Genomic DNA, 27,245 nt, shown 5'->3' with positions numbered 1-27,245 from the left:
TTACATTAATCTTACCTAAGCAAAGTTCCAAATTCTAAGACTTGGCGATTTTCTTACCATTTGGGGTCCAACATTCACATTTATTGGTCCTAAGGTTTTTGGTAAAATCTTGGTTGGTGAGTTGGTGCTGGAGACTGGATATGCGACAAATGAAATGTTACCTGAAATGGCATCAAAACGCTGGGTTAATGCTCTGCGATATCAAGGCCACCTTCTAACCCCAGGGTCCTGATCCTAGGTTGGTTTAAATGATTTATAATTATCTTACAAGTAAATCACAAACAAGAAGCCTTATTGAAAAGCCATACCCATGATTGCTTTGTTGCAGTGAATACAATTAGTTCAGCTGAATGGGAAATCTGTAAAATAAAATAGTTTAGTCTACCTGATAATTAACTACTGAATATGTAGCTAGTTTTTTTAGAGAAAAAATATTTAGAGAGTACATACAAAATGCAAAGCACAGTTTACATCAGAGTTGAGAAATCCAGTTAGACCTTTATTAGACATCATAGAACAAAAAAATGCATGAAGGAAAATGTGTTAGAATTTCTTTACAGTATAAATACAAAATATTTTATACTGAAAGTTAACATGTTTTCAAAACACTGAGTTGGTAGTTTTTTGAGTCTTTATTACAACAGAGAAAAAAAACAGGACTCTACCTGGGTTAATAATGTTGGAAACTGTGGCACCTGTACAGTGTGTTCAAGTGATTTCAACACTTTAAAATTTAAATTAAGTTATCCAAGCACTGCCCCGCCCCCCAAAGTCAGCCAATAATCTTCGGAGCTACCACATTAACGCTCCAGACAAACTTCAGTTTGTCGATGTTTCTCTGGGAAGGTAACTGTAACCTGATACAACAAAGGAGATCACCCAGGAAGCATGTGAAGGAGCCACGCTGACACGGTGGGGGGGGGGGAACCCGGCGTTTACGAGCCAGACTCCAGAAACACCTCCTCTTCGTCTCCTCCCTCGGACACGCGGGCCCTGAGCTCCCGAGCCTGCCCCGACTCCCACATCTCCCGCAGTCAGGGCATCTGACCACAGGGCCAAGGTACAGCTCTTCTGCCTCAACCTGTGAGCTTACCGGTACACACTCACACATCTGTACTTATTTCTGAGTGGGGATTCTCATACAAATGCCCTCCTTCACATCTGCTCTACATTTCCTGACTCATCAAGGATCTCAGCCATGGATTCCGAACTCGGTTCCCTGAGTTTTCAACAACACCATGGCTCCTCCCCTTCAGGTTCCCTCTGTCCATTTGTCTGTCGTATGTTGTTTTCCCTCAATATCCATGTTTTAAAATCATCTGGGTCTTACCCTCAGGGCTGGTCATATAATTGATGCAGTCCACTTGGTCACCCGCCTGTTAAAAGTTCTCCAGATGCTTCCAACGCAGAGCCAGGGCTAGGCACCACTGCCCTAACTGGATATCCTACTTCAAATGGCTTTCCTAGCCCCTCCACACACGATAACAAACCAGTCTTTCAACTGGAGAGATTCCTCTGGCCACTCCCCTTAAGCGTAAGGCCTTGAAAGACCCCACGGCACTTCCTAAATGCCTTTCAGACTCCTGGATGTGACACAGGGCTCCTGCCTGGAGATTGCACCCCTGCTCCCTTCCCAGCTTCACCTTTGGCTGTGCCCCCCACATGCACCCCACATGCCAGTCAAAATACTGCAGTTCCCGAAAGGCCCCCGTTCAATATGCCCTGACTTTGGTGTGCACCTTCCTTCTGCTGAGGCAACTCCCACCTCCTCACACTTCATACCATCTTCCGAGTTACTACCACGTGCCACAATCTGCTCTAGAATCATCTCACTAAGGCTCAGGACAACAGTGTGAAACTATTACCGCTGACCTCAATGTCCACATGAAGAAACTGAGGTGGAGTGAGGCTAAAGACTGGCACTAGGTCTCACCGCTGGTCAGGGCCGAGGCTTCAGCTCTGCTGCCTGTGCTCTGTGGGTTGCCTCCTCCCTGAAAGCTGTGCCTCTGTGGTCTAGGTCCCAGGCATCCTTCTTCTGGCTTCTCATAAAGCCCATTATCATTCACTCGCAGTTCTACAATCGGGGTCTGGTCTCAGCTTTGCATCCCAGCACCTGGTTTGGTCCCAGGTAATAATCGGTGCATGATTAGCACAGACCTTTGCTAATCTGGACGCCAGACTTCCTGTAATGCAGCCTACAGTGGAGCTTTTCTAATTTTTAACAGGTACCATGACTTACACTAAGTGTGAAATAAATTTAAATACCAGGTCCTTATTTTTGTTTATTGTTTTTAAAACATGACTGAACAACCAGTATTAGGAAATAAAGTTTCCTTACTCTGTAACTGTGCAACTGATTTTTAAAAATAACCTACCTTATTAACTGTTAAACAGGAAGGTTCTTATCAAAACTCCCTAACGATGGTTATCCACTAGTTTAAGAATCCACCAAACTGGAGGATAACAAGCCATGATTTCAAGGGAGAAAGGTGCTTGACAGACAGGAGCCACGGACTCCGCCCCAGGAAGAACACACCACAGATGCGAGTGAGGAGGAACTCGGCCCTGGAAGTCTGGCTCTCAGATGGATTTGAAAAATGACCTTAATCCTGCTGAATGTTGAAGATGAGATCATCTCTGACACACTGTGGTAGAAGCGAAAGCCAAAAACTTGCAAAAAACCATAAAGCAAACAAAAAAAAAGATAATTAAGGTTCGAAAATAGGTTGACTCTAATTTTAAATCTAACACTAAAAAATTAAGAATATAAAAATTGGATTATTATTAAATATTATTACAGCCAGATCTGTCAGGACAGTACGGTTAATACCAAGAGAATTTAGAAGGAACCTAATAAACTTGTCGAATTGATTCTAAAGTGTATGTGGAAGCATAAACGCAGAGAACAGCTGGGAAACTGGGGGAGAAAAATAAGAGGAATAATGGAGAAAAAGGGAGCTTCAGCTTACCAGATTTCAGAACTACTGCATAGCTACAGTGGCTGAGATAATGTGATACTGGCTAAGAAGCAGATCAATAATTCTCATCTTACACAAAAATACATTCCAGAAAGATATAATATTTAAGTATGAAAGGTAAAACCTACATGTATTAGCAGAAATGAAACCATTTTTTAAAATAATGCAGGGATGAGGAAGGCCCTTCCAAGCCCTTCCAATTCTATAATTCCAAAGTTACAGAATTTAGAAACTTTAAAGTGAAAACAGATGGGCAGATCTGACTACCTAAAAACAAGTGCTGGTATTTTCTAAGCAAAAGACCCAATAATTTAAAAGACAAATCTCGGAGGTGGTAAATAAATCCACAACACATTACAGGTCATTAGATTACTAACTTCCCACTTATAAATCAGTAACAATAAGATGACACCTCAGGGTAAAAATAAGCTGATTACATGAAGAAATATAAATGTCCAATGATCATATGAAAGAAGTGCTTAATTTTTTAAACAGATTTTACTTATTTTTAGAGAGAGGGGAAGGGAGGGAGAGACATCAGTGTGTGGTCGCCTCTGGGGCCCCCTCTGGGGACCTGGCCCCCAACCCAGGCATGTGCCCTGACTGGGATGGAACCAGTGACCCTTTAGTTCACAGGCCAGCACTCAATCCCCTGAGCCACACCAACCAGGGAAAAATGCTTGATTTTAATCATAAAAACAATTAATATCTTTAAAAAAACCAACTTTTTTCACCTACCAGGTTGATAAATAATAAGAAGTTTGACCATGCCCTGAGATGGTAAAGATGTGGCAAAACTGGTACATTTAAAAAGGATTTACTACGTGTATAAACGTGTACCACACGTGTACCACAACGTGTATGTCAAATACTAACGCTGAGCACCGCGGATACTTAATGCAGGTGCACCGTCCCCTGCACTCAAAGGGCTCACACACTCCGGTCTGCGCAGGCGTGTTGGAGAGCCTTTCCGGAGGGTGGGCGGTCTAACGGCGCAGTTAGAGGAGTGACGGAACTGAGCACACAATTTTAAGTAAGTGCTTTAAGAACAATTATACACATTTTAAAGCCTCTTTCTACCTCAACAAGTGGCCTTTCAACTGCCCACCACTGCCTAGGTAGCAAGCTAATCCCTGGCCTCCGCCACATCACAATTAACCATGGGCGTGCCCTCTGCTGGATGTGCAAGCTAATAAACCAAGCAAATAGAACAATCACGCATGACCAAGGTTTGCAGCACTGTGGATAGAAGCAAAACCCTGGAAATCATTTAAATGTTTAACAGCTTTTGGTACATGTATATAATGGACTATTACTATCGCCCCCCAATACATGTATGTACTGCCATGGAAAAATGTTCTTATTAGAAGAGGATATAGTCCTGGCAGGGTGACTCAGTGGGTTGAGCACCAGCCTGTGAACTGAAGGGTCACCAAGTCGATTCCCAGTCAGAGCACAGGCCTGGGTTGTGGGCCAGGTCACCAGTGGGGGGTGAATGAGAGTCAACCGATCAATGTTCCTCTCCCTCTAAAACTAAACAAATAAAATCTGTAAAAAGAGAGAATATAATTAGTATGATTCCATTTATCTTAAAAACTACATATACATATAAGTTTACACATGTGTAAAAAGTCTGGCAAGATAAATAGCAAATAATTTAATAGAGGTTAGCTCTGGTGAGTGTGGTAGAGGAATGTTTTACTTTGTTTTAATACTTTTTTATTATTGAAAAAACATTCTGTAAACATGCATGCACTTGTTTTATAATTTAAAAAGCTATTGTCATTTTAAAGAAAAAAGAGAAGGAAAGTGAGACAATCAGCTACAGTTGCTGAAACAAGATGAAGGCCTACTTTATTTTTTAATTAGTAAAAGTAAAATCTGTTTTAGAAACATTTAAAGGGACTTCATTGGGGTTTCAATAATTGTAATATTCAGAAATAAAAGCCACATGTTTTTAGACAGTTTATTTTCAATGAATAAACTAGGTTCAGCAGCAGAAATATAAGGTTTTGACTCAAAAGGACCTATTTAAATAGGTTACAAACATCCAGTCTCACGAAATTTCAGCCAGGTTATCAAAGTAAATCGAACCAAGTCCAGACAACTTTTCTTAAGTACGTGGCCTTAATCCCTACCTTCTTGGCCACAGGGGCCAGTGCTGCCCAGAAGCCAGTTCCTGGCACTTGATGCATTGATTAAAAGCAAAACTTTAAAGATCTGCCTGGATCTTGGTTCTTGAAATTCCCTGAATTAACTGAAAGAGACCACTTACCTACAGAAGTGGCTAGGGAGCAAAAGGTAACACTTTATGCCAAATCTTGGTGCAGGCACAAAATTTTGGCTCAAATCTTATTTCAATTTCTTGAGTAAATGAAATCTTTCTGCTTCCCATTAGAATTGTCTAGACATCAAAGATTTCTTTCACTCAGAAGTCTTCCAGTTCCAGTCCAATATGCACAATTAAAATGAAAAGCAAAATTCAAATAGCTGTGGATTATCTACATGATGCTATTGTAAAATTATTTTTTCACAGCACTAATTTTTTGGGGGAAATATTTTTGTTTTTTGCCAGAATTAGTTTTTGGAAAAACTTTCTTAACCCACGCCTATATGACATCCTCCTAGAAGAACCAAATTAGTAAACTCACTGTAGGAAAGAACAGGCCTATTTTACGGGTTTATAAGTAAGTCAAAGCAGAAGTTGTGGCACATCTCATCTGCACGGGGTCCAGCTTCACAGGACAAACTAACCTGTGGCCCCAAATAAACATTTTAAATTGACCTAGTTCGTGGAAGGGTATGTGATTGTCAAATGTAATTCTACCAGATACATATAAAATACACCTTAATTTTTAAAAAATGATGGGAAGAAGTGACCAACACAATTTTACATTTATTAGTAAGAGGCTAACAGATTATACAGCTCTCTTGATTTACCTCTTCCGTTACCTCAATCGGAGCTGTTTTTGAAATTTTTATTCTTTAAATAGGTAGCTCATGTATTTGTCTAAGTGACACACCTCAAGCTGCCGTTTCTGTCAAGTCTCCCTAATCACCGCCATCACTCCCTCCCGGCTGAATCATTCCCACTAGCACAAAACAGGCGCTACTTCTCCCACCTGGGAAACAAGCAACACGCCCTCTCTGGCTCCCAACTCGTTTCTGTTGCAGGTTACAGCAAAAGTCACAAAATCTGTTAACATTTGCTCTCTTCACTTCTCCGCCTTTTTTTTTAACCTGCTCCCACTTCTCCCCCACTTCATCGAACTAGCTCCCGTCAAGATCATCTTCATGTTAAGTCCAACAGTCAACTCCAGTCTTCAACCTCCTTTAACCTCGCAGCCCCCTTTGCCACAGGGAGAATTACACCTTCGAGACACTCTTCCCTTGGCCTCCAAACTACCACTCTCTGTTGGCTCTCCTAACTCACGGGCTCCTCCTCTCCAAAAACTTTCAGAAGGCCCTTGGTTTTGTCCCCCAACTCTTCTCTGTTAACTCCTTACTAGGCCATCCGATGGCTCTCACATGTATTTCTCCAGATTACACCTCTCTCCTGAACATCAAATTCACATATCCAGCTGTCATTTCTTGTACCTCTGTTTTGATGCTCAATAAGTATCTCAAACTTAACACCTAAAATCTGACTCCTGGCTGCTCTCCATCCCACCTAGAAGCCTCCATCTCTCTCTGCACCTCAGTAAATGTCAATTCCAGGCCCTGGTGGGGGTGGGGGGCTGTCAATTGCTTGGAGCATCATTCAGATGCCACAAGGTTTCAGGTTTGATGGCAGGTCAGGGGACATACAAGAACCTACCAATGAGTGTGTAACTAAGTGGAACAACAAATTGATACCTCTCTTTCTCTCTAAAATCAATTAATAAAAAATAAAAATAAATGTCAACTCCATTCTTCAACTGTTCAGATAAAAAAATTACTGACTCCTCCCTTTTTTTTCATCCTGCATTCAATACAATAAATTCTGTTGGCTCCAGGTTTAATATATCTTGAATACAATCACTTGTCACCGACTGTTATCACTCTGGTCCAAGTCACCATCTCTTGCTTAAATTACTGATTCATCAACCTGTTTCTGCATTGCCAACCCCCCTTCTATTCCCATGCTGTCCCATACAGTAGTGACTAGACACATGTGGCTGTTAAGCACTTGAAATGTAGCCTGTAAGACTCAGGCTACTCAGAACCTGAATTTTAAATTTATTTCATTTTAACTAATTTAAATTAAAAAACCAAAGCAATATAAAATGTTTTCCCTTTAAATACAGCGTATTGTTTTGGTAGCACTGCACTTCACCTTCACTGTTGAAAACTTAGCATCCAAATTGCCATGTGCCCTAAGTGTGAAATACTCACCAGATTTTGAAGGCTAAGTACCCCAAACATGCCTCTTGGACCAAAGAGACATACCCCACAATGTCTCTTTGATAATTTGTTTTTTTTTAATATTTCCTTTATTTATCTTTAGAGGGGAAGGGAAGGAGAAAAGGAGAGAAACATCAATGTATGGTTGCCTCTTGTGCGTCCCCTGCTGGCAACTGGCCTGCAACACAGGCATGTGCCCTGACTGGGAATCGAACCGTGATCGTTCACAGACCCGTGCTCAATCCACTGAGCCACACCAGCCGGGGAAGATAATTTGTTTATATTAATTACATGTTGAATGACAGTATTTCGGATACATTGGGTTAGATGAAATCTGTCACTGACATTAAGTTTACCTGTTTCCTTTTACCTTTTTGTATGTGGCTACTAGAAATTTCACGTTGCGTAAGTGGCTCACAGTGCACCCGCGAGGAGCACGTTCCGTCCCCACACAGCACTGAGAGTAATCCTGCTACGTGGAGTGAATACGTTCAAAACCCCCGCTGGCTTTGCACCCGTCAGCATAAATCCTCAGGCCGCTTTTGAGAGCTCTTTGTCACCTATACACTCGTTTCTGACCTCATCACCTGTCCATCTCCCCCTACTTCATTCCACTGCAATCACAAAGCCTTCTTTGCTGTTCCTCAAAACACGCTAAGAGAATTTATGGCTCATGGCCTCTGGCCTTAGTTTCCTTGGCCTGTAACTACTCCCTCCCCCAGGTATTTATCTGTGCCTCATTCCCCAGCTTCCTTCAAGTCTCTGCTCACTCATTACTGGTCAGAGATGCCTGACCAGCCTGTATCAGCACTTCCTAACTTACTAGGATTTTTTCACCAGATTACAGGCATACCTCAGAGATACTGAGGGTTCCATTCCACATCACCACAATAGAGTGAGTATTGAAGTAAAGTGAATTATAATCTTTTTGCAGGTGAAGGGTCTTGGCTTCAATTTGTAAAAAAAAAAAAAAGCAACATCTGTGAAGCACAATAAAGCTAAACCCAATAAAACAAGGAAGCCTCTTATGGACATGCTGCATATTTATACTTACCAGCTTCTGCAATTAGCAGCTGCCCACGGCCCACCCACTCTCAGAATGTTAAGCTCTGCGAGGACAGGGGCCCTGCTGTCTCATTCATCGCTCCATCTCCAGCATCTAGCACCGTACTTGAAACATAGCAGAGTCCCACCAGTTATTCGTTGGGTGAATGAATGAATGAATGAGTGAGCAAACGAACATCTGATGGGACAGGAGCACTCAGTGGAAACCAAGTGTCTCCCAGCACCAGCTACCACTTGACTGCTCCCTCCCTGGTGATAACCATGGTGCCGGTTCCTTTATAACCTTCCGGAACGTTCCAGTCAGACCTGGACATAGATGCATAAATATCTTTTTTCTCTTACATAGATGGTTGAGTACTGTATCAGTCTGCACGTTGTTTTTTTCCTCACATAATAACAGGTACTTATCTTAGATGGCTTCCATATCTTAGATGGTATATGTAGTTTGCCTCAGTATTTACTTTGTTAGTTACATCCTATTTCTTTTTATGCATATAGCAGATTATTTATTAAGTCCCTTAGGAATAGATTAAGTATTACAAACATCTTTAAAAGGAAAATCTTTTATCACTAAAAATAACACGGTAATGAGTGGGCACGCGCGCGCGCGCACACACACACACACACACACACACACACACACACAGTGGCCGCACCGACTCGCACCCCCTTCAGAGTATGGGAGTACCTACACCCACATATCCTTACCAACTCAGTGTGTCATCAGATTTTACTTCTGTGAAAAGTAGTGTCTGATGTGGCTATTTTGGTTTTATTATGAATAAGGCTGACTCATTTTGTTTAAAAGTCACCAAAATGTTCCTTCCTGAGAGTTATGTACATCTTTCTATTGGTTGTGGGTGATTTTTTTTATTGGTAGACCCTCTGTAAATACTGAAGGAGTAAGCATATTCTTTGTTATACCCACTGCAAATATTTTTACCAACTTCACATTTGTCTTTTGCTTTTATATATGATTTTATGTGCACATTTAAAAAACACAATCAACTTTATAGTTCTTTCCTCTTATGACTCTTACATCGTACATAAGAGGGTCTGTGAGTATGCTTAAACCCCCAAATAAAGGAAGTCCGATTTACCCCCAAGTTCATCTTTGCTCCCCACCCTGGAGGCGCACGCGGACACGCTGTGCCTGTGTCACTATCTTCCAGGCTTGGTCTTTCCAGCCGGATATGCTGTTCTTTAAAATTAATTATCATTAATTATATGCTAAGATGGTATAAAATATCCCCCATGTTTCCTTCTGATTCTTTAATTCCTTCATTTTAAATTTTACCCCCTTGATCCAACCTGAAATTACTTGATGTGAGAAGTGCAAAATCCGACTTTCTTTCCCAGATGGCTACTTTCGTGACTAATGCACTTCCCCTCCCCCTTGCTGATATAAAATGCTATCTTGATCGTTTTACTTATTTGGATGAACTTATTGCCTTTCTATTCTGCTCCGCTGATCTGCTACTCAGGCGACAGTGTCACGTGCTTCATTTCATTAGTGATTAACATTTCCACCAGAAAATAAGCAGTCAGAAAGTGTCAAACATTTCTTCCCATACTATCCTTTTAACTGCTTGTTCATACCTGTTGTAAAGGACTACCGATTCGTTTCAAACATATTACCAATGAGATCAAGTCACAGATTGATTCTGGAATAGGCCAATTCATTTTGTGATGAGAAAAGATTCCATAACTCTTAACCAGCCTAGAAAACAATGTATGTCATGGAAGAAAGTGGTCGAGGGAGAAATGGTACGGATGGCTCTGGGGATAGCTGGCCACCTTTATTTAGAAAAAAATGACTCAGGCCCAAAAGATCAACAGCACTGTCTTCATAAACAAAACACATATTAATACTTTATAATTAATATGAAAAGACAGCATATCCAACTGGAAATACAAGGACTGTAAGTAAAATAGCTTAGCCATATACAGCATGTAGGTCAGGATTAAAGGTAAATAAATAAACCTTGCAGTTATTCTGACTTCCTTCATTTTTTAAAAAGATTTACTTATTTATTTTTAGAGAGATGGAAAAGGAGGAAGAAAGTGAGGGAGAAACATCAATGTGAGAGAGAAAGACTGATCAGCTGTCTGTTGTACACGCCCCAACCGGAGACCAAACCCACAACCTAGGCATGTGCCCTGACCAGAAACTGAATCACCGACCTCTCACTTTATGGGACCACACCCAACCAACTGAGCCACACCAGTCAGGGCTGACTCCATTTTTATATTTACACATACTCAAATATTTACGTTTTTATTCCATTTACAGCTAGCAACTAGTATAGCTATAGTGTGCATTACCTAGCTGCACATTATAACGCTGTTACGTTGCATTTCATTGCATTTATGGTCAGTCATGTTCACCAAATTTCCTAAGAGTAAATCCAAAGGCTATTACCATCACTAAACTTATAACTTGGGCAACCACAATACCACTGTAAATGGGAGGGGTAAGAAACAGGCTGAAAGTTCATAGTATCTCCAAAGTACTCGAGTTAACAGTTAAAGTGGCCTCCAGAACGTCCCCTGTGCATTTGGTTCCAAAACAGGGATCAAACACCCTCTACTGCATAGGTAAGGACGGATCTGAAATGCGCCTTCCTGCAGATCACAGGCATGGAAGCAAAAGCCCCTGTGTTTCTGCCACTGCCAGAACACAGGACTCCCAGGACCCCCCCCAAAGGGACCACTTAACCAAAATCTTCCCATGAACCCAAGAAAAGATCCTTGAAATGGCCCCAACAAGAAATAGCTCTACAGCCCGAAGGGCACACTCCTAAATAGGTCAATAAATCTCTCTTGTCAGTCTTCCCTGTGCACTTTCCCTGGAGGATGAAATCTGTTCCCTTGGCTTTGACAAGCATTTTTCCTCGGAGGACATCTTTTAAAGCGATCAGGAAACTCCTTTATCTGGTATCCAGAACCATAAATGCCCTGAATTCTTCAATTGGAAAGGAGAAAAAAAATTCTTTCTCCATCTTCCCACACGTCAGGATTTAAACAGCACCTCTTCATTTCTTAAATGAATTCCTTTAATTCAAGCTCGTGTATCTGGACTATTATAATTGTTTTCATTTACTTCATCGAAGTTCAAAGCCAAAAGATCTTAGAACTCATTTACTCCATTCCCACTAGGTTTCTTTAGCAGAATTAGGTTTCTTTCTTTCAATGTTTTTTCAATGTCCGTCCAAACACATTAGTCTCATCTACAAAGTGATCCTGCTGCTTTGTCCCTGGCTTCTCTATCTTTAGTTAAAACCTGTCATTTTGTCCTTTTTCTATTTTCTTACTTAGTCAAGGAAACCTTTTCATTCTTTTTCTCATTTCTCTTACACTTGCTTAATGAGAATTCCCATTTTAGGACAATACGCCTTCTGATTAATAACTACGTAAGTTCACCATATGGCCTCCAATAATTTGGCTCTCCCAAGCCTTCACAACAATTCTTCCCGAGGGGGCCTGGTCATAAAGCGCAAAGGATGAGAGGGGAGCGGGAGAGGGCCGTGTCCCTCTTATTCAAAATACATTCTTGAATTCCACTTGGCACCTAAAAAGTTTGAAAATAGGTAGGGCTGCAAATTATTTTTATTTTTTTTTAAAAGGTTTTGTTTATGCCCTGGCTGGTGTAGCTCAGTGGATTGAGCGCGAGCCTGGGAACCACACAATCGAGGTTCGATTACCAGTCAGGGCACATGCCTGGGTTGCAGGCCAGTCCCCAGCAGGGGACTCACGAGAGGCAACCATACATTGATATTTCTCTCCCTCTCTCCTTCCCTTCCCCTCTAAAGATAAATAAATAAAATCTTTAAAAAATGTCTATTAAAAATAAAAATAAAAGGTTTTGTTTATTTATTTTTAGAGAGAGGCAAAGGGAGGGAAGGGAGGGGGAAAGACAGGGAGAGAAACATCAACCCATTGCCTCTCGCACACCCCCAACCAGGGACCCGGCCTGCGGCCCAGGCATGTGCCCTGACCAGGAATCAAACCTATGACCTTTCAGTTTGTGGGATGACCCACGGAGCCACACCAGTCAGGGCTGGGAAAGTACACTGTTAACAAGCGCTTCGAGTGATTTATATGAGCAGACAAGACTGGAAAAGACTGCTTCAAGCTTTTTTCTTTGTTCAAGGCAAGGAATTAATGAAGTATTATGAAAGTAGATTCTACTATGCTCACTTCTACTTTCATTTTAAGAAAAGGGCTTCAATCTCCTTTTGGTAAATATTACATCTTTTCGGTGTTTAACTGTTTTCAACCACTACTTCTAGTCCCATCACCGCAGCCAGTACACCCACCAGATGGCACACAGACACTGTCTGCGTGCCCAGTGAAAGGGAGTGAGCTGAAAGCTTACTTTATCTTGAACCAGCAGCCGCCGTATTGGCTAGAGAAGATCAAGGCAGCTGGGCACAACTACCAGGACCAAAATTGACGAGCATTAGAATACCCAAGGGCTCTTAACTGGAAATCATTCCCATGAAGAAGCCCACGACCACTCTGAAATGGCGCCCTGCCCCAGATACTGTTAACAAAGATATCGTTTTAAGTTCACGGTCAAGAGATACTGTTCTAATCCTTATAAAAGATGCCAAAGACTACAGACAGATCTAGAATTTAAAAGTTCCATTCTTAAAATACATTTAAAACTTAGACACAAACTCAGAAAGACTAAAGACCCATGATTTAAAGTTTCAAAGCAGTTCTTTCTATTTCTTAGCAAATAAAAAAGATTTATCAATGTATTTCACAATACTACACTGAGCAGTTCATTCAAAACTGCAATGTTATCAATATTTTTATCCCAACACGTTCCACTGGAGGGCTATTATTATTATTATTTTCAAAGATTTTGTTTATTTATTTTAGAGAAGGGGAGGGAGGGAGAAAGAGAGGGAGGGAAACATCAATGTGTGCCCAGACTGGGAATTGAACCAGCGACCCTTTGGTTCGCAGTTCGGCACTCAATCCACTGAGCCACACCAGCCAGGACTGGAGGGCTATTATTGAAGCTACATTTAAATCATATTGTGAAGAGCAAGAAATCTTAAAGTTAGACATCAGTATCAACAAAATCTTTTGCATTAAAGTTTTATGCATTAAAAGATTTTGCAAACCTTTATAAATTCCACTGGGTGTACTTGGCACAGTAAGTGCTCAGTTAACGGTCTATTGTTCTGTCAGAGAAATTTGCCAAGAGAGTCACCAAACCTTGCAACACAAGTGAGCCAAGTGCCAAAACGAAAGCCCCCTGCTGATGATCTCTAGCTTCAGAGTCAAGATCCAAAAAGTTCATTTGAAAATTGGTTCCTTGAAACTTGGTAGAAAGAAGTAGTTCTAATACATGATAGGTTCCTGGACCTATTAGCACAATAGAGTTAATATACTTAAATGCAGTGGTACCTTGGTACTTGTTAATTTGCTCCGGAACTCGTGACGAGTGCCGAAAAATGAAGCATTTTCTCTTTCAGGTCGGCTTCATGACTCATACAAGTTCTAGCAAGTGTGATGAGTCCTGAGCAAGCGCAGAGGGCGGAAACATTTTTCTCGTCAAAACGTGACAGGACCAGGTTTGATGAGTTCTGAAGCCGATGAGTATATACTATACAGCCGTGACTGTATATACTTAAAGCACAATACACGTACTATTTTACCTGCTCCTAAATTATAATATAAAAGTTTTCTTTTTAAAAAATATAGGCATCAGACAAATCTCCTGACTTCCACCTGAGATTGCTTCAAATTGCATACACATATGTAAGGCAGAGGGAACATCTAAATCGGTCACTCTCTGGGTGTTCCGACTGGCAGAACAATGAATTGAGTTCAGGCTCCGATTCCCCAGACCTCAGCTTTGTGCTGAAGAGTTCCTACATAAGGCAAGGACCACAGGTACCTCACCCCAGAAAGCTTCTTTCAGTACATTGCTCTTAGTTTGGGGGTCAACAGTCTCAATTATTTCTGTCCCACTGAGGCCGACTCTGCTTTCTGTGTGAAGTAACTGATGCCCACATCCCCAATCGCGAGTGACACGCACTTTTGACAACTGCAGCCCACGATGCCACCACACCACAAGGGGAGCCACTGACACTGTCTAGGGCTGTCTGTTCTATCAGTTACATATTTCTTGGTCAAAATTGTAAAAGTTCTTTCTTTAGTCAAATCTATAGTTTGTAAATCCATTTTAAACTCCATGTAAGTTATTTTACTTATCTAAAAGAAGGAAAAAACCCTCAACTGCTACATCATTCTATTCCTTTAAAAAAGCCAAAGGTAATTAGATGAATTTTAGAATCTTGTCTTAATCTTAATTAAAATAATGATTTGAAAAGCTTCAGAATCTTTAAATTCTGGCATTATTATTTAAAGCAAAGAAAATCTTCAGGGTAGCCGACAGATCCTAGTTCAAAGCAGGAGAAATTTTCAATAATCTCCTTGAACGTTCGCGGCTTTTCCAGTCTTCTCCTTAGACCAATTAAACACTTAGAACACCATTTAATATTCGCTCCATAGATAAATTTTGAACTATGGCTCAAATAATTTTTTGGCTATTATATCTTATTATTAATTTTACAGTATAGGGTATGCCAAATTTTTAATTAGTGCCTAATATATGCAAGATCTGGCACTCTGGTTTTACAAGAGTTAACCTAAGAAACTGCATGAAGTTTTGTAATGTGTATTAAATGTACACTTTCCAAAAGCACAGAACTCCTCTTCGTGTTACTAATAAAACGGAAGGTTTTTCTTCATTAGGAATCCCCCAAATTCAAGGTTGTTGGGTTTTTCTAGAGTTTGACTGCTCTCAGGGCATGCACATGGCTTCCAAGCTCTTCCTTCCCGCTCTTTGAGCAGATAAACAGTCCCCTTTCCCTATCGTTCTATCGGCAAACAAATCTAGACTATCTTTCTTTCTAGAGGCACCCTGGAACACATCATTTCAAAAAAGCTCAAAATATTTCTCCCACACTTCTTATTCAAAGATTGAAATAAGTCTCATGCTTCTTACTGAAGATAAAATGAACTAACCCTATATGGGAACGATGCTGCGACTTCATCCCTTAGCGCCCGTTGTGCAGTTAAAAGCTGTTGCAACCTCAGTGTTCCCACCAAGTTTATGGTGGCTTGGCGTTCCCCTAATATTCTGCATAATCTGATGACCACTTCTATGCACTACAGTTAACTTTCTCACGGTTCCGTGATACACACAATGTTTTAAGATTTTTTTTAAAGCCTCTTTAAAAGGTATGTTACTCAGAATATGTTTACCTATACTGATTTTCAACTGCTGAATATAAAAGAATAAATTTAAATGATTAGGTTTTATTTATTCACTGATTAAGTCAGATTTATGACCCCCCCTCCCCATTTCAGCTACTGTGAATTTTGAATGAAACAGCCTCAGTTGTAACAGAAGAAACATCTGTTGCTTTTTCCCTTCACCAGGGCTTTCCCAACTGAAAGGAAAGCTCTCTGATTGACCTCTCCCTCTCCCACCCCCCGCCCCCCAACTAAGTTGCTTAAAACTTGCAAGTAAATGTATTATTTAACATTTTACTGTATCTACTTAAAATGTCATAGTTTATTTAGAAACAATGACTTATTTATTAAAGTCCAAAGAATGAGTAAGTGTTACATACATCAAAAACCAAGGGGTGTGACTGGTAAATATTGTAACTAAAACTTCAAGAGTATTCTTGGAATGATCAACTCAAGTTGTCACACATTCCTGGCTCGCTCACCATTACTTAGGGTTAGATTTTCTTCACTGATTCACACAGGATCTCGCATGCTGCGTTTTCTTTGCCAGTCCAACACCAGCATAATGGCAGTCACTACCCCGAGAGGCAGACACCAAATGGTGCCACCCACACTCACACACTGTGCCTCATAATAAACCATAAAGCAGTGGAATGCACGGGCCCCTTTATGAGCAAACAATGCCCAAGCTTCATTAGAATACAGCTGACATTTTCAAAGCACAAATACTTTTTAAGAAAAATGTACTAGAAAAAAAAAGAAAAAGGAATGAAACAGCTATAAGCTGAAAAAAATTTTAAAGTGTCAGGTTTATTCCTCAGGATCCTGAGGAAACATACTTCTCTGTGGACAATTTAAAAGTTTTCATGAATGCAAAAAAATGTACAGTTGAGAGCAAAGCTTATTTTATTAACTACTGGAAAGAAATGAAAGTAAATACTATCATTTGGATTGCATTTACAAGTAATAACCATGAAGTAAGTAGCTTTAAGATTATGCATTTCCTCAACTGCTTCCTTAGTTCCTGAATGAAAAAAACTGAGCTCCGGAATTATTTTCACATTTTAATTGATTTATATAAGTAACTGAGTGATAAACTAAGCTTACTCTACCCCTCCCCCCCACCCCAACCCCCATACTCTGTAGTTTTCCTGTCTGCAACAAGCAAGGACGTCTTGAATTCAACGTGCTTCTGGCTATTTATCAATTTGATATTGCTGCTGTTGAAAGAAAATAAAATAAGCGCTGTAAAAACTCACCCAGCAGTACGAAACAAAATGATCTCTCTTACCTGGTCTAAAGAAGCATGCCTCTCACTGCAGTACCAACAACACTCCACAGTCTTTGTTACCATTCACTGGAAACTTGAGACTGTGTCAGACATAAGTAATCGAGCTCAGAAAGCTCAATTTAAAATACTTCTCAGTAAAGCTAAAAAGGTGCTCAAGAAAACTGGTGAGTTGATCGTCTTTCAGAAGACGTATGAATACTATCTAATGCAACGACACTTCAAAAGAGACTGAAAGTGCAGATCTTGACAAAGGAAACTTTTTATGTAAAATCTTGCTTTTTTAAAGTAAAGGTTGCTTAAAATATGCCTGAAATAAAAGTGGTGAAACCTTATAATGCCTAACTCCATTTTTCTAAAAAGCACTTGAATTTTAACTAGCTAAAAAATAAGACTGAACTTACTCATGAAACCTGCATAATTCGAATTATACATGTCAGGGTATTTGCCGGCTCCAAAGCAGTCACAAAGCAGATCTTAATGCATCTTGAAAGCAGAGCAAAAGCACCATGAATTTCAGAGGGAAAAAAAAAAAAGGAGAAAAAACTCTTGAAAAACTGGCTGGGGCTTTTCAACCTGTAATAACTGTCTAGCTCTCCGGGGAGGAAGAGAAAAAGTCCCAGCCCTGCCCCCTGAGATAGGAGGCTATGCTTCAATGCCAAAATGAATGACAGGCCCGTTTCTGATATCAACAAAGAGCAGCTTAGTTGTGCTCAATTTTTTTTTTCACTTTCCCACACGGTTCGAAGTTCTAATATTTTCAGGTTGGTACTATTACACCTAGGGTTAAGTACCTTTCTCCATTTTCCCAAGAGAGAACCCAATTATGTTGTCCTAGTTTTTTTAGTGATTAATTAAAACTCCATACATAACCATTTTACTCAGTTTTTCCTTGGCAGGAAGTCAAATAAAAGATGACCTCCTAAGTTGCTCTCTGTACCTATCCTTTGCAATACCAGATCACCAGAGGACTTGACTTAATAAGGTTTTCCTGCACACCGATATCTGGCACAAGAAGAAACAACAAGTAGGAACAAACATAAAAATAAGGTAACTGAGATTAAAAATTTTTCAACTAAACATAAAAAGTATTTACTGAAGTATATGTCTGTGATTATACAAATTCAAAACAATAAACCCTTCGATCAACAACATTTATTTACTGAATGCCTATTATGAGCCACGCACTATTTGGGGTTCTGGGGATACAGCAGTGAACACAACAGACAAAAGGGAAACAAAAATCTCTGTCTTCAGTGAGTTTATTAGTTTATATCTCAATTCCCTGTACAACCCTCCTAGATGACTAAGGTACCGTTGCTTATTTTATTAGTTACCACCTAACCTGAACTATGCCCCTCTGAACGTACACTTCCACATCAGCTCACATCGTGCTGTCCTCTCTTCAGGGCTGTGTCTCCAGTGTCTGAAACACTGCCTGCTAGACACTCAAACAAACATGTATCGAATAAAAATGGATCTAAGGGAACCTTTTCTTAGACTCTGCAAACAGACTAGGTACCACGTTACACTTACATGCCTATAGAGATATGTCAAAAATCATATAATAAAGGTGCAAATTAAATTGTGTTGTAAATACATAGTCACTTAAAATTGAAAATACAGCCCTGGCTGGTGTGGCTCAGTGGTCTGAGTGCTGTCCTGCAAACCAAAAGGTCGCCAGTTCGATTCCCAGTCAGGGCACAAGCCTAGGTTGAGAGCCAGGTCCCCAGCTGAGGGTGTACGAGAAGCAACCTGTCCACGTATCTCTCTCACATTGGTGTTTCTCTCCGTTTCTCCCTCCCTTCTTTCCCTGTCTCTAAAAGTAAATAAGTAAATAAATAAAATCTTTTTTAAAAATTGAAAAGACCTATATGGTCTTGTATCCTTTCAGATTCTAAAATCTGTTTTCACCATCAGATGTGAAATTCATTAAAATATTTGAGAAAAGTAACTGGTTAAATTCTATACACGAAGATTTTACTGAACATCAGATTTCAGAGATGTTTTGAATAAAAAAGAAGAAAATTAGAAATTACACAGCATCCAATCAGTTTTGTGTATTAAAATCCTACACATCTACATCTACTTACATATCCTATTGAAAATAATGTTACACTCTCCATTCTGCTTCTGGATTGTCTTCCCCAAACCACCCGGAGAAAACAAGCGCACACCTCTAACCCATCAGACCAGCCAGAGTGCTCACCACATTACCCAGGGCCAGGGAACTCAGGAACTAGACATGGTCACACCTATTCTGTCACAGTCTTAAAACAAAAGGAAATTAAACTTTCCAGGACTCAGGTACACTCACCATACTTCTAAATAGCAGAGCCTTCTCACCCAACCTCACTTCACCCCAATTCTTCAGAGCTGGACAATGATTGCAAGTTCAAATATAATATTCACGCATTTACTGTATGTTCTAACAATAACTCCAGAAGCAACCAAAGGTCAGGAAAACATGTGATGGCTAAGGTCAGGTGTAGATAAAATAAGGTGGGGCCGCCCTGATCAGTGTGGCTCAGTTGGTTGGGTGCTGTTCCACAAAGCAGAAAGCTGCTGGTTCGATTCCTGGTCAGGGCACATGCCCGAGTTGTGGGTTCATCCTTTTTCGGGGTGTGTATGAAAGTCCCTCTCTTTCTCCTTTCCTTCCCCTCTTTCTAAAAATAAATAAATAAAATATTTAAAAAAATAAGAAGGTAGGGCCAAAGTAGGATTCCATTTTCTTCACAGGAGCAATTCTTCCATCCCTTCTATTCTTTTTTCCCTCTAACAAGAGTCTGTTGAGCACCAGGCACTGAGCTAGACAGCAAACTGGCCTGCCCCCTACCGTCCACTCCATAGATCTGGCAATAAGCCTATCTTCAGTCTTCTAGATATCTCCTTCTCCCCGTCTGCCTTCCTTGGCAGTGCCCTTTCCCCAGAGCCAATTCTTCCCTCACTCTGCCCTTCAAATCCACCCGAGCCCTTCTCCGCAGGCAGCGACCGCAACCACTGCCCCGCAACCACTGCCCGTGCTCCTTCACTCTCGTTCCCCGAACATGCAGGGCGCACTGCGGGGAAATTCACAAGCCTTCCCACTGGCATCAAAGAGTGCATCTTATGTGGGTATTCTCAAATAATTTCTCTTTAATCTTACATAGAAAATCCACATGAGCAATATATTATTTACAGCTATTGATTACCTAGGAAACACCAAAGGGGGGCTAGGCATTCTTTCCCCTGGACTTATATGCTAATTTGTTTGAACTAAAGTTGGCTATGTTTCTTGGTAACCTGACCAAATATTTACTACATTTTACAAGTAAGTCCATTGATATTCTCTGTAGGCAGAAATGACACTACGATAGCACAACAATAGTTTTTATTTGTCCCAGTTCTGCTAAATGTATCTACCAGATCCATATTTTGAGGGAATGGAAATTAGCTATGTTGATTTCCTAAACATATTCACATTTTCTAGTAAAAAGCCTAGTCATGTTTCCAGTTTTTTTTCCCTGAAACACATGCCACTTCCCTGATTTAAAAACAAACAAAAGAGCCCTGGCCAGATAGCTCGGCTGGTTAGAGTGTTGTCCTGATACCCCGCCAAGGTTGCCTGTTTGATCCCCGGTCAGGGTGCATACAAGATTCGACCAAGGAATGTATAAAGAAGTGGGACAATCCATCTCTCCCTCTCTCTCTCTCTGAGATCAATAAATAAAAACTTAAAAAAAAAAGACAAAAGAAATACAACTTCCAATGACCTTCTAGAGTTTCAGTACAGCATTAGCCACAAATATTTAAATTTAAATCACTTAAAGTTCCAGGGGGGTGGGGGGGCAGGGGGTGGGGTGGGGGGGCGGGGGGGCTGGGCGGGGGTAGGACTGAAAGTGGAAGGTGGAGGGTGGGTGGGGCAGGGGAGAGTAATAGGGAGAAAACGGGGACAACTGTAGCTGAACAATAAAAAAATAAATCGATTAAAGTTCAATAAAACTAAAATTTCAATTTCCCAATTGTACTAGATACAAGTTACGACCTAATCAGCCACATGTGGCTGGCAGCGACTACACTGGACGTCGCAGACACAAAACATTTGGAGAAAGCATGCGCACTGGAGTCAGAATGCTTGATCCAAATTCAGGTACTGATTTCGTTTTAAGGGAAAGAAAATCAAGTCAAACTAGTTTGACTTTCAGGAAAGTTAGTTGGCTCAACTAGCTCATAGACTGCAAGAAAGGGTTAGGAAACCATAAAAAAGAACCAGTCAGAAGTGAAGAATAAATAAATGGAAGCATATACCGTGTTCATGGATTGGAAAAATTAACATCATTAAAATATGCATACTATCCAAAGCAATCTATAGAGTCAACACAATTTCATTAGAATACCAATTCCATACTTCACAGATCTAGAACAAATATTCCAAAAATATATATAGAACCAATAAAGAACCCAAACAGCCTCAGTAATTGAGGAAGAAGAACAAAGTAGGAGGGATTGCCATACCTGATATCAAACTACACTACAAGGCCACAGTAATCAGAACAGTCTGGCACTGGCATAAGAACAGACACATAGTCAGTGGAACAGAATAGAGAGCCCAGAAAAAAACAACCCAAGTTTCTATAGTCAATTAATATTCAACAAAGTGGAAATGAGCATACAAAAAAAGTAAAAACAGTCTCTTCAGTAAATGGTGTTGGGAAAACTGGACTGGTACATGTAAAAAAATGAAACTAGAGCACCAACTTATACCATGCACCAGAATAAACTCAAAATGGATAAAGAACTTAAATATAAGTCATGATACCATAAAAGTTCTAGTGGAAAACATAGGCAGTAGGTTTTCAGACATCCCACCTAGCAATATTTTTGCTAGGGCAAGGGAAATAAAGGAAAAAATAAAAAAAGGACTACAGCAAATTAAATAGTTTCTGCACAGATAAAGAAACCATCATCATAATAAAAAGGGATCCAACCTTATGGGAGAACGTATTTGCCAACGATACATTGAACAAGGGTTTAATCTCCAAAATACATAAAGAACTCATATGACTCAACACCAGGAAGACAAACAACACAATTAAAAAATAGGCAAAGCCCTGGCTGGTGTGGCTCAGTGGATTGAGCACCGGACTGCAAACTAAAGGGTGGCCAGTTTGATTCCTAGTCAGGGCACATGCCTGGGTTGCAGGCCAGGTCCCCAGTAGGGGCTACGTGACAGGCAACCACACGTTGATGTTTCTCTCCCTTTCTTTCTCCCTCCCTTCCCTTCTCTCTAAAAATAAATAGATAAAATCTTTTTTAAAAAGGGGCAAAGTACCTGAATAGACACTTCTCCAAGGAGGACATACAGAGGACCTGTAGGCATATGAAAAGATGCTCAACATCACTAGCCATCAGACAGATGCAAATTAAAGCCATGAGATATCACCTCCCACCTGTCGGAATGGCCATCATTAATAAATCAACAAACAACAAGTGCTGGCGAGGAAGCGGAGAAAAGGGAACCCTGGTGCACCGTTGACGGGAGTGCAGACTGGTAAAACCACTGTGGAAAACAGTATGGAGTTTCCTCAAAAAACCAAAAATGGAGCTGCCTTATGACCCAGTGATTCGACTGCTGGGAGTATGCCCTAAGAATCCTGAAATGCCAAATCAAAAGAAATTATGCACCCCAAGTTTATAGCAGCACTATTTATAATAACTGTTAGAAACAGCCCAAGTGCCCATCAGTAGATGACTGGATTAAAAAACTGTGGTACGTTTGCACAATGGAATACTATGCAGCAGAAAGAAAGGATTCCTACCTTTTGCAACAGCATGAATAGAACTGGACACTCTTACACTAAGTGAAATAAGCCAGTTGAAAGACAAATACCATATGACCTTACTTATAACTGGAACCTAATGAACAAAATAAACTAATGAGAAAATAGAACCAGAGCCAGAAAACATGGGACAGACAGCTGAAGGAAGGGAGGAGGGTGGAATATACATACAGTGGAATATTATTCAGCCTTAAAAAGGAAGTAGATTCTGGCATATACTACAGCATGGATAAACCAGGAGAACATTATTCTGAGTGAAGTAAGCCAGTCAAAAAAGACAAATACAGCCCTGGATGGTGTGGTTCAGTGGATTGAGTGCCTGCCTGTGAACCAAGGGGTTGCTGGTTTGATTCCCAGTCAGGACACATGCCTGGGTTCCAGGCCGGGTCCCTGGTGGGGGATGCATGAGAGGCAACCACACATTGATGTTTCTCTCCCTCTCTTTAAAACGCAAAAACAAAGAAACAAAAAGACAAATGCAGTACGATTCCACTTACACAAGATACCTAGCAGTCAATATCATACAGGCAGGTTCTGGGGGCAGGGGCAAGGAGGGTGTTCCAGTCTCACAACATGCGAAGAGTTCTGGGAGTGTATTCCATACCACTGAACTGGAACGCTTTAAAGTGGCAAAGATGAGAAATTTTGTTATGTGTGCTTTACCACAGTAAAAAAATTCCAAAGGTCCTGGCCAGGTAGCTCAGTTGGGTGGCGCGTCATCCCCCACACCAGAAGGCTGTAGGGTCTGGTGCCCAGCTGGGGCACATATGGGAGGCGACTGATCCACCTGTCTCTCTCACTTTGATGTTTAACTTTCTCTCCCCAACCCCACCCCCTGTCTAAAAATCAATAAACATATCCCTGGGTGAGGATTTGTTTTAAATTGGAAAAAACCCTCACGCAGTAGTGAATGCAGAAGGTGCATGGCATTCTGTGCCTTCTGCTCAATTCTGCTGTGAACCTAAAACTACACTAAAAAAAGCTATACAAATAAAGCCACATACAGCAATAGTCCAAAATGTCTTCTTCTCTTCTTTACCCCTTCAAAGTCCACCCACTGCTTAGCATCCGGGAGTAGCTCCACCTCTGTTACAAGAGCTTCTCTCACCTCTGTCTCTAGGGGCTAACCTAGCCGCCCTCCTCTACATTCCTACATCAAATACATTAAAGTATCAAGACCAATATAGGCAAGATACACTAAATGTGTTACAAGAATACACTTGTTATGCTCTAAACTACAAAAACTTTTAGTTAAGTTACATGATAAATCTGACTTGAGAGCGGAGGAAGTGAGGGAGAGCAGCACTGATTTTGTTGCCCCACGTATCGTGCATTCATTGGTTGCTTCCTGTGTGTGCCCTGACTGGGCTCGAACCTGCCACCTCAGCTCTAACCCAACTGAGCTACCCAGCCACAGCCTACACGGTAAATTCTTTTTTTCTTTATTTTTATTGTTGACACTCTTATAGATGTCTCCATGTCCCCCTCTTTGCCCACCTCCTCCCAGCTCCCCACCACCTTCCCTCTGGCCATCACCACACTGTAGTCTGTGATAAATTCTCGAGGAGCGATTATTTTCAAAGCTGCAAAATTAACTATGTTGCTCAATCTGCACATATTTAGTAATGTTGACAACATGCCAGACGTTCGAAGGTGACCTAAAAAATACACTGGTGAAGGAAAAGATATAATTCCTAGCCTCAGGAAGTTACAGTCTAACGGAGGATATACTACACACAAGTAAACAAACACAAAGGTATCTATTGTGTTCACTAGAAAGAGACCAGCGGGCATCAGAAAGCTGGGAAGGGTGTTACACGTGTGCTCTTTTACACGAGATGGCCCAGGAAGATCTCTCTCTGGGGAGTGGTTTTAACCTGCAGCCTGGAAGATGAGGACGTGCCAGCCATAAAGTGGGGAAGAGGGCATTTCAGGCAGAGAAACTGAACTGGAAAAAGGCTCACATAACACCATGGCTCACATATCACATGACGAAAATAAAGCAAATACACGGAAACTGAGGATGACAAATAAAATACACATCTCATAGTGGAATGGTTATGAAAAAAAGTAACTAATTTTGGTTATGTACACAAAATAGTACAAGGAACCCACTTGTGTTTCCTTATCTGGGGCTGCGGCAAAGAACACAGGGAAGGATTCAGCATCGTGGGTGCCATTCTGAGCAGAAGCCCCAAAAGGAAGACCAGCGTTACCGGACCTCACTCAACAAGGATCCACCGAACACAGTCAGGAACGTGTAATAATCCCCTTAGTGCCGTGTTGTGTTTTATTTCCCTATAATGAGTATTTAGACAGTCTCTATGTGTTGCCATTATAAATAATTACATAATTAACATTTCTACACTCAAATCTCTCATTCTTTTCTAATCACAACATGCCAAAAGGGTTTCTCCTGGGTCAACGAATATAAACTATCATTTGCTAAAATCTTCCCACAGATCCTTCTTTAATTAGGATAAATCCACAGAAGAGAAAATGCTGAGTCAGAATATGCATATTTTTAAGACTTCTGATATGTATGAGCAAATTAATCTCCAGAAAGGTTGTATCTCTCTGAGTTCCCATACTCTCCCCTACCACCCTAAAGTGGGTAATAGCAACAAAAACAAACAAACAAACAAACAAATAAATAAATAGACCACTCCGCTAAATGTGACTGGCAAACATGAACTTCCGTCATTTAAATTTACATTTTGATTACTGGTGAAATTGGACACACATTCATATTTTTGTTATTTGTTTGCATTCCTTCTTTTGTGAATATCCCATTCAGCTACCCCATTTTTTCTTCCAATGCCAGTATTTAATTTGTTTATTTGTATTTCGGGTGGTTATCAGGTTTTAAGCCCCCTCCGCTCTGTGGCGGTTTCCGTGATGCCTGGTTTTTTGACAACCTCCACAGCTTTCAGAAGCCCTGGTCAGATATTTTGTAGAGTGTCACACCACCTGGATTTGTCTGATCTTTCTTCTCACTGCTAGACTAGGATTTTATGGGTTGTGGGAGGAAGACCTCATCACGTCACATCAAGGGTGTAAGCTACCAACCTGACTTATGAGTGAGAAAATCAGCCTTAAGGATTACCTGGCTGAGGTGGTGTTTCTCTAGGTTTCTCCTTCACAGCCACCAGTGTCTTCACAAGCTCCTCTTTGGAGGAGCCACACGACCCCTAGCCCATACCTTCAAGGGGCTGGGGAGGTAAGCTTTACGCCCCGGGAATAATCTACATAAATTATTTGGAATTCTCTATGGGAGACTCTTTTCCCCACATATTTACTCAGTCAATTATTTAGATAAATATGCACTGATGTATTTTTATTTCATACTTTAGGTTAAAACCCAACATTACATTATCTATTTATTTGCTCAAATTGCTCCATTCGGCCACTGGGAGCTTTTTCAGGTTGGCTCCGCGTGGCTTTAGCGCTCTCCACCATTTTGGGTTTTTTATTAATAATATTTCCCTGCTTTTTTTGTACTCTAAGACACTCCGCGTTATCTTGCATATTTGCTGCCCCCAAACTAGATAGCTACAAACTAGAGTAGCTATCTTTCCAAGAAGCCCTGGGTCCCTCTGTTGGAGAACAGTATTGGAAACCAAGATCTGGGTGGTGGGAGACATTAATAGTTTTTAAAAACTCCAGTATGATTTGATTGAAAGGGTGTTACATAATTTTTATTTGCTTTGGAAAGAACTATCAGTTTTTAAATACTTACATTTCTCTTCCAGGAATATGAAATGACTTTCATTTCCTGAGTTGTGTTTTATCTGTCTTAGTACACAACAAAACAATTGCTTTTTCTGAATATCTTAGTGATAATAATGTAAATGTCACTTGATATTTCCTCCATCTGCTCATGCAAATCTTCCGGACTTTACAAAGTCTCCAACAGCCCGCAAGGATATCTGTCAGCCTATGGAGCAGTGACCCTTAGCCTTGGCTGCAAATTACAGTCAACCGGAAAATTTAACAATCTCAAGTCGCCTTGGCTGTGGAGCTCCATTGGTTAGAGCACCATCCCCAAGCGCCAAGGTTGCAGATTCGATCCCCAGTCAAGACACACAGAAGAATCAACCAATGGATGCATAAATAAGTGGAACAACAAACTGATGTCTCTCTCTCTCAAATCAATCAATAAAATTTTTTTTTAAATCTCACCCCCCCAATAAATAAATAAATAAAATCTCATGTCCAAGTCACATTTCACACCAACTCCACAGGAATCTGTGAGGGTGGGATGAGGCATCAACAGGTCTCAAGTGGTTCCAACGTGTATCTCGGCTCAAGAGAGGGCCCTAGGTTCCACATTCCCCACTACAGGCTCCCACTAAGTACTGCTGGGTACTGCTGCCCACTAGGCACAGGTCGCCTTCTCTTTCCTCTGCAGAAGCACTGGATGCCCATGAA

The 27,245-nt window shown here is 40.8% G+C and overlaps 1 protein-coding gene across 8 annotated transcripts in view; it reads right to left on the bottom strand.

Moving 5' to 3' along the window:
- TFDP2 (transcription factor Dp-2) overlaps positions 1–27,245 on the bottom strand; it is a 165,840-nt gene that overhangs the window by 37,019 nt on the left and 101,576 nt on the right. For 5 of the 8 annotated variants that reach the window (XM_037051428.1, XM_037051444.1, XM_037051451.1 and 2 more), the window contains one exon: positions 58–161. In XM_037051428.1, coding sequence (XP_036907323.1) covers positions 58–161 — 104 coding nt within the window. Of the gene's footprint in view, positions 1–57; positions 162–2,066; positions 2,122–16,998; positions 17,225–17,399; positions 17,581–27,245 lie in introns of those variants that run through there. The other 3 variants (XM_037051457.1, XM_037051466.1, XM_037051474.1) reach the window with 3 other exon arrangements.

The sequence above is a fragment of the Sturnira hondurensis genome, unplaced genomic scaffold (assembly GCF_014824575.4).
Source record: "Sturnira hondurensis isolate 20B ecotype Veracruz unplaced genomic scaffold, ASM1482457v3 Scaffold0000867, whole genome shotgun sequence".
NCBI classification, from domain to species: domain Eukaryota; kingdom Metazoa; phylum Chordata; class Mammalia; order Chiroptera; family Phyllostomidae; genus Sturnira; species Sturnira hondurensis.
Note: the sequence above shows the minus strand (reverse complement) of the source record. Positions and strands in the feature narration are given on the sequence as shown.